At 40.7% G+C, this 8,802-nt stretch overlaps 1 protein-coding gene across 1 annotated transcript in view; it reads left to right on the top strand.

The window, feature by feature from the left end:
• LOC110311310 (OX-2 membrane glycoprotein-like) overlaps positions 1 to 8,802 on the top strand; it is a 13,887-nt gene that overhangs the window by 2,028 nt on the left and 3,057 nt on the right. The window contains exons 2-4 of the mRNA XM_021184577.2: positions 596 to 934; positions 1,572 to 1,868; positions 4,774 to 4,789. Coding sequence (XP_021040236.1) covers positions 596 to 934; positions 1,572 to 1,868; positions 4,774 to 4,789 — 652 coding nt within the window. The remainder of the gene's footprint in view (positions 1 to 595; positions 935 to 1,571; positions 1,869 to 4,773; positions 4,790 to 8,802) is intronic.

The following is an 8,802-nucleotide window of genomic DNA, read 5'->3' as shown; positions in this document are numbered from 1 at the left end:
CCTCCTCCTCCTCTTCTTCTTCTTCTTCTTCTTCTTCTTCTTCTTCTTCTTCTTCTTCTTCTTCTTCTTCTTCTTCTTCTTCTTCTTTCGGTTTTCTTGTGTATTTAATCCTTTGCTGAAAGCAAGGAACAAACTACTTATGAAAACTAAAATGTCTGTAGTGGTTTTAACTGTCCGATGGCCTTGTGTTGATTTGACACTGTGAGTCAGGTCGTGTCAGTTAAGGCTATTATGGAGCGGAACATGCTGAGCTACAGGAAAGTAAAATATTGCTAGAAGACCACAGTCCTTCAGATCAGCCCATGTGAAGCACGAGCCCAGATTTTCCTGATGAACACAGGGCTTCTCTAACAAATGTGCTTCATGTGTTTAAGATGTTCCTCATGATTTTGTACAGCTTAGATACACTGAAGTTTTGGAAAACTATTTGATACAAGCTTGCTTGTAATCATACATCCTTGGTATAGAGTGTGCCGTTTCCTATTGTGTAGAAGAGGTAATAAAAAATGGTTATCATAAGGCAAAGAGAAATGCTGTTAGGACATCTGGAGTAGTATGCATCTATATTTTACTTAATACTCAACCTCATTTTCAGGGTCTTTACAGAGAATAAAGCATAAGAATTATGAAACAGCTGTCCTGGGAAGAAACGTGACCCTCTTCTGCAACTTCACAAGTCTGGCAAATGTTTTGCAAATCACCTGGCAGAAAATCCAAGGCTCTTTGCCTCACAATATTGGCACTTACAGCCATACATATGGAGAAAAGATTCTCCCACCATATGTAAACAGGCTGCAGTGCAAGACTCTGGAACCCAGCACCTCCTTCATGACTATCCAAGGAGTGACATTTGAAGATGAAGCCTGCTACAAGTGTCTGTTTAACATTTTCCCACGAGGCAGCCATGGAGAACAAACCTGCCTTACCATTTTAAGTATAGAGCCTCTTTCTCAAGGGTCCTATTATGGGGTTATACCTCATGGAGTTATAGCTTTAGCTTTTAAAGATGTTGTTCAGAGAAGGAAAGTTATATAATGAAAAGGTGATGATGATTAATCCAAGGTATTAGATTAACTAATAACTTGATATGCTCAGACAGCACTGCCTCCCACCTCCAATCATTTCTTTAAATTATGCTGCACTGGCTTCCATTGAGTGGAGAAAAGCCAGAAGGTATCAGAGTATTAAATGGAGAAGAAAGTGTGAGAAAAATAGAGATCCCAGACAAGAACAACGGAAGGTAAAAACTAAGGGAATTAGTGTTTCTCAGTCTTAAATAAGCAAAAACACAGTACTAGTAAGAACACAAGTTCTGTATTATGCTGCTATAAATGTAAAGTGCTGGGATGTATATAATATAATTTATAGATGCATGGAAGTTGAAACAGCAGTCAGTGGACAAAGCAAAAGATATTGGAAGTTTTGTGACATCTGTCAAGAGGTATCAGACAGGGACGTGTTTTCAGCATTTGTGTATCATATAGAAATTGGGGGAAAGACCACCCTCTCACAGCAGAGAATTTGGTATGACTTGCTTTTGTAGTGATTTTGTTTCCCTCTCTTTGCCTCAGCTGTATCTGAACTCATAACTGAACTCCAGTCTGTTCCTGGCTCTGAAGATCTTTATAGCCTTCATGGTTCAGCTGTGGGAAAGCCTGCCCCTGGAATCTCTGTTTACCCTTCCCAAGTCATAGTCCACCTACAAGAGTACTTTGCTCAGAATGCCAATGCCACAGTGACTGTCACTAAAATCTACAACATCTCTTTGAAAACTGCGAGGTCCCTGGGTCTCCAGAACCTGGTTGTGTCCATGACTCACCCCGTAAGAAATGAAGAGAAGATAGTCCATCTGCCAGTCAATGAAGGAGGTAAGTAAGAGACAGTGGGGTTAAAGGCGCGGGGGGAGGGGGGGCAGCTGGTGTGGGAAAAACAGCTTAGTCTGTAAAATGCTTGTCATGAAAGCACAGAACTCAAGTTTGATGCCCACAGGAAAAGCCATTTGTGGGTGTGTGCTTTTAATTCCAATGTTGGGCAGGCAAGTGAAGATGAATTATGAGGACTCGCTGGCCAGACAGCCTAGAGTAATCAGTGACCCTCTGCTCTCAATTAAATTCTCTAAGATAAATAATGTTAGCAAAGCCACAAGTTGGATAGCTTGGTTTATCTCTGGCTTCCATAGTACATGCAAGTATACACACACACACACACACACACACACAAACAAACATGTATGCAAGCAAGCGTGCACTTACACACAGAGAGAGACCTACACATACATGTACACACATGAAAGAAAGAGAGAGGAGAGAAGATTTATCTTTTAAAAATCTATTATGAAAAGTATTCATACAAGCCAGCTATTTTTGAAGAAGTAAATCAGTGTAAAGTACGCACATGATTAAAGAATCAATCAATCAAGCCAGGCTCAGTAGCACACACTTTAATCCCTGCACTTGGTTGTAGAAGCACAAGGATCTCTGCAGGTTCAAGGCCAGCCAGGTCTACATTGTGAGTACCAATACAACTAGTGATGTAGGGAAAGATGTTATTTAAAATGTCAAATCAAAGAACACAGATACTTGACCACCTTAACCTTGCATGCTGCAATAGGGGTCATTAAATATACTCTTTGCCTTACTGTGTTTGCCTGTGTTTTGTTTGCTTTTTTTTTTTTTCTTTCATAGTTTTTGTTTTTTCTTTATCTGAGGCAATGATACCCATTTTTACTTTTCTGTCACATATGGTTTTTTTTAAACTTTTTCATAACATTTTAATTAATGTTAGTTTTGTTCTTTTCATCTATTTGGTGACAGCCATTGGCTCTTCCTCACTTTAAAATTTTATTTTTTAACTAAGTAACTAATTAATTAATTAATTTTGTCTCTCATCTATTCCATCTTGACCACAGTTTCCCCTTCCTTCTTTCCTCCCATTCTCTCTCCATCAAATCCACCCCTCCCCTATTTTTCTTCAGAAAAGAGCAGGCTTCGCATAGATATCAATCAAACATAGCATTAGAGAATACAATAAGACTAGGCACACACATATCAAGGCTGGATGAGGTAACCCAGTAGGAAGAAGAGGGTTCCAAAAACAGGCAAAAGAGCCAGAGGCAGTCCTGAGTCCCACAAGAACACTAAGCTACACAACCATAACATATATACAGAGGACCTGGTACAGACTCATACAGGTCCCAGATTGTGAGCTCCTATAAGCCCTGGGTAGTTGATTCTGTGAACCATGTTCTTCTGGTGTTCTTGATCCCTCTGGCTCCTACCAGCCTTCCTCCCTTATTCCAAAAAATTCCTAGAGCCTTGCCCAGTGTTTCCCTGTGGGTCTCTGCATCTGCTTCTATCAGTTGCTGGATAAAACCTCTCTGATGGCGATTATGCTAGGCTGTGGTCTACAAGGATAGGTGAATAGCATTAGGAAAAATTGTCTTGTCTAGATCAGTATATCTTATTATGACATTTGAAAACAACGTGAATTTTTGTGGTTTTCCTTCCTCCCATTTCCCCCATGCCCTTGCCACCTAGTGCCTTCTGCCTTAGAGCCTCCTCACTCTTGATTTACTTTCTCTTTCGGGGTTCACGGGTCCATGTGTCCACACCCTGATCCCACCTCTTTTATTAGGTATACACCTAGTAAGATTACTCTCTCTCATTCTCTTTTCCAGATTTTTAAAAAAAGACTTTAATCACAATTAGGCCTGTACACACACACACACACACACACACACACACACACACACACACTGTATAGAATCCACATGAGGCAGAATATAAGGGCTTTTGTCACTCTGAGTTTGTTTTTACCTTTCTCAATGTTCATGATTTTCATGAACATTCTACATTATGATGAAATTCTACAAATTCCATGATTTTATATTTTATTTGCAACTGAATAATATCACATTATATATATATTCCATGTTTTTGTTTAGTCATTCATCTGTTGATGAACATCTTGGCTCTGAATATAGCAGCAATAAGCATGGACATACAAGTGCCTCTATGGTAGAATCTGGAATCTGGAGTCTAGCTGGACCATTTGGTAATTCTCTTTTTAATTGCTTGTTAAGTCTCAACACCAATTTCCAAAGTATTTGTAGCTCCACTAGCAGTGAGTTAGCATTCCTCTTTTCCCCACATCTTCTTGAATATTGAGTGTTAGATTCCTTATTTTCATTTGTGGAAGGAGCGGGTTGAGAATGTCTCACTATGTAGCTCTAGCTGACCTGGAAATCCCTATGTATATCAAGTTGGCCTTGAACTCACAGAGATCTGCCTGCCTGTGTCTCTGAAATACTTGGATTAAAGGCATGCACCATTATACCTGGCTAGTCAGATTTTTTTTCTTAATAGTCCTCCGATTGGGTCAAAGTGTGTTTTTAAGTAGCTATAATTTGCATTACTATATTGGTATATGAACAAATTATTTGGAACTATAAATACCTGTATGAAATAAGGCACCCTTGGATTGCCAATGGCCACCAAGGCACTCCGCTGCAGGATTTCATTAACCATGTGCTGTCTGCAGACCATCAGCTTTTCATTTGAGCTTTGTAGCCTTGTATATCTTGATATTGATTTCTGGACATTTTTCAAATTAGCAGATGCATTTCAGGTTTCAGAGTGCTAAGGAAAACAGGCACCCATTCTAGTAAAATATTCCCCTTCTTAAGACCTTAGCCTTTACAAAACAAAGGTTGCCAGCAGGTGAAATGTGTTACAGGGATTCACCTTCTCTGCTTTTTCCTTGGATACATCCTAGAATCTGAAAGACACAGGTATGAAGAGCCTGGGGTCTTTATGTTTGCTGAACTTCAGATGCAAAGCTATGGCAACACCACTGGGACAAAATTCAGTTTTAACTATGAACATATGACATATAAGGAGCTTCACCATCAGAACCTACAATAAAGGGATCCAAATTATTCTCCAAGGGAGAATAAGGCTTAGATGATTAAATAGACCACAAAATTAATACTAATTGTACTATGCTTGAGATAAATATAACAGTACTCTCCGATGAAAGACAAGCAGGTTATTGGAAACTAAAAGAAGGATAAGGAAGTTCTGTGCATTTCCCCTTCCCTGTTATACAGTGCAAGCTGACAGAGTTTCCAGACCCTCACTTGGTGTCTTAGTCAGGGTTTCTATTCCTGCACAAACATAATGACCAAGAAGCAAGTTGGGGAGGAAAGGGTTTATTCGGCTTACACTTCCAAGCTGCTGTTCATCACCAAAGGAAGTCAGGACTGGAACTCAAGCAGGTCAGGGAGCAGGAGCTGATGCAGAGGCCATGGAGGGATGTTCTTTACTGGCTTGCTTCCCCTGGCTTGCTCAGCCTGCTCTCTGCTTGTGGACGTTTACATCGTGGTGCGGAGCCTAGTGCGCACCACGATGTACAACGTCCACAAGCAGTGCTTTTGCTTTAGTAGTTCTGGTATCTTGTTAATCACAGCTGATTCTTCAGCCCCAGCTAATCAGAACTACAAAATCTTCACAATCAAAACAGCAATGGCCCTGAAAAGAGTCTTTAATTTTCCCTCTGAATTTTCATAAACCAGACCTCCATCTTCTGCACTGTTCTCANCATTATCTTCCAAGCTCCTACACAACATCTGACAGAGCTCTTAACCAATGGATCTTCAAGCCCAAAGTTCCAAAGTCCTTCCNCAGTCCTCCCCAAAACATGGTCAGGTTGTCACAGGAATACCCCACTCTGCTGGTACCAATTTGTCTTAGTCAGGGTTTCTATTCCTGCACAAACATNATGACCAAGAAGCAAGTTGGGGAGGAAAGGGTTTATTCGGCTTACACTTCCAAGCTGCTGTTCATCACCAAAGGAAGTCAGGACTGGAACTCAAGCAGGTCAGGGAGCAGGAGCTGATGCAGAGGCCATGGAGGGATGTTCTTTACTGGCTTGCTTCCCCTGGCTTGCTCAGCCTGCTCTCTTATAGAACCCAAGACAACCAGCCCAGAGATGGTCCCACCCACAAGGGGCCTTTCCCCCTTGATCACTAATTGAGAAAATGCCTTACAGTTGGATCTCATGGAGGCATTTTCTCAACTGAAGCTCCTTTCTCTGTGATAACTCCAGCTGTGTCAAGTTGACACACAAAACCAGCCAGTATACTTGGTGACACGGAGTGCAGTAAACCTCTGGCTATTGGTCATGTTTCTACTCCTGTATATTGACAGTTCTCGTGAAATTACTATAACAAGAATGAGGTGAGAGACTGAAATAATACGATTTGGTTAATGAGACCTTTTCTTCTCTATTCCCATATTAGGATAGGATGAATGACAGCTGGATTGTATAAACTAGTGAGAAATAGGTAACTTTCCCTTGATTTGGTCACATTAGCCCAGGAACCAAGAACCACTAAGCATCAGTAAATTGGGAATATATTCTCATTTCATGAAGAATTTCATCACTAAAAGTACATTAAACAATCTGGGTTAGGATTTTACTTCATCTTAATATCCATGACTTTTTTCTTTTGTTCATATTTTCTGGGGGGGGGGTATAAACATTTTCTTTAAGTTCTTCTATGGTACTTTTCCTTCTTTTGAGAAGAAAGGTTTTATTTTTTAATTTTTATTTTCTTTTTATTTCTTACACTCCATATTCCATTCCCTGTACCCCCCATCCACCCCTCATCTGCTTCACATCCCACAACTCCTCCCCACTACACCCTGTCTCCACATGGTTGACCCAACGCCCTGCCCCACCTGACCTCTAAATTCCCCTGGGGCCTCCAGTCTGTTGGGGGTTAAGTGCATCTTCTCTGGATGTACACAGACCCAGAAGTCCTCTACTGTATGTGTGTTGGGGGCCTCATATCAGCTGGTGTATGCTCTCTGTTTGGTGGTCCAGTGTTTGAGAGATCTTGGGGGACCAGATTAATTGAGATTGCTGATCCTCCTACAGAATCGCCCTTCTTCTCAGCTTCCTTAAGCCTTCCCTAATTCCACAATTGGGGTCAGCTGCTTCTGTCCATTGGTTGGGTGCAGATATCTGCATCTGACTCTTTCAACTGCTTGTTGGGTCTTTTCAGAGGGCAGTCATGATAGATCTCTTTTTGTGAGCATTCCATAGCCTCAGGAATAGTGTCAGGCCTTGGGACCTCCCCTTGAGCTGGATCCCACTTTGGGCCTGTCACTGGACCTTCTTTTCCTTAGGCGCTTCTCCATTTCCATTCCTGTAATTCTTTCAGACAGGAATTATTTATCAGAGATGTGACTGTGGGATGGCAACCCCATCCCTCATTTGATGTCATGTCTTCCTGCTGGAGATGGGCTCTATAAGTTCCCTCTCCCTTCTGTCAGGCATTTCATCTAAGATCCCTCCCTTTGAGTCCTGGGAGTCTCTCACCTCCCAGGTCTCTGGTGCATTCTGGAGGGTCAACCCCAACCTCCTATTTCCAGAGGTTGCCTGTTTACATTCTTTCTTCTGGCCCTCAGGGCTTTGGTCCTTTTCCCTCACCCAGTATCAGATCAGGTTCCACTCTCTCCCTGCCATCTACCCTGTCCACTTTCCCTCCCAGGTCCCTCCCTCCCTCCTCACTTGTAATTGCTTTCTTCTCTCTCCCCCAAGTGGGATTGAGGAGTCCTCACTTGAACACTTCAGCTTGTTGACCTTTTTGAGTTTTGTGGACTGTATCTTGGGTATTCTGTACTTTTTTTTTCACTAATATACACTTATTATGAGTACCTTTTGGGTCTGAGTTACCTCACTCAGGATGATATTTTCTAGGTCCATCAATTTGCCTGAAAAACTCAGGATGTATCCATTCTTCTGTCATGGGACATCTAGGTTGTTTCCATCTTCTGGCTATCACAAATAAGGCCACTATGAGCATAGTGGAACATTGCCCCTGTGGCATGGAGGGACATCTTTTGGGTATATTCCCAAGAGTGGTATAGCTGGGTTTTCAGGTAGATCTATTTCCAATTTTCTGAGGAACCTCCAGATTGATTTCTAGAGTGGTTGTAACAGTTTGCAATCCCACCAGCAATGGAGGATTTTCTTCATTACCCATTTTAAGAGAGTTTTTTCTTTTCAGTTGTATCTGGGGATAAAAGTGTGAAAGTATTCTATCATTTCTTTCACTAATTGTCTTCCTCCTGTACCCTAGGCGCTCATGCTTGGATTCATGTTCCATGTTGTCTGTTTCCTCACACTGAAGGTCATGCCAGTATTTTTGCTGCTTTTTATTTAACCATTTTATATTAATGTTGTTTTTAAAGATTCTCAAGAAATGTTAGAGATAAGTATTTGTATTATGTTTGTTAATTGAAACTCAAGTTGTCCAGATCCTTTTTCTGGTAAGTGCTCCCAATTCATAAAACTGGATTATATGAATTAAATGTCGTAAGTATCTTTTATAAACCTTTCTGTTTTATTATGGTTGATTTTAATTATTAAAATGCAAATGTCAATAATAAGCAATTTATCAATTCAGAAAAACATTATGCCTTGCTCATTTTATGTTAAATATTAGCGATGTGAATTTCTCATTCTGGTGAAATTCCAAATGTCGTTTTTCTGCTTTGTTGGAATTACCTTCAGAAAAGAGTTCGTATTACCACGTAAAATTCTTCACATTCAATCTCCTCCACCTATCTAAAATTGCTATGTAATATCTTATTGAAAAACAATAGTAAAAACCAGATAAAACCACTTTGGTTCAGTTAAAAATAACGCCATACTGCCTCACTGAGAAGGACGCACACTCCTAATTATAAAGAGAAGTAGCAGCTGCCATCCAGGTTCTTACTTTTTTTTTTTTTT

The sequence above is a fragment of the Mus caroli genome, chromosome 16 (genome assembly GCF_900094665.2).
Source record: "Mus caroli chromosome 16, CAROLI_EIJ_v1.1, whole genome shotgun sequence".
Taxonomy (NCBI): Eukaryota; Metazoa; Chordata; class Mammalia; order Rodentia; family Muridae; genus Mus; species Mus caroli.
The sequence above is the reverse complement of the archived record's forward strand: the minus strand, read 5'-3'. Positions and strand labels throughout refer to the sequence as shown.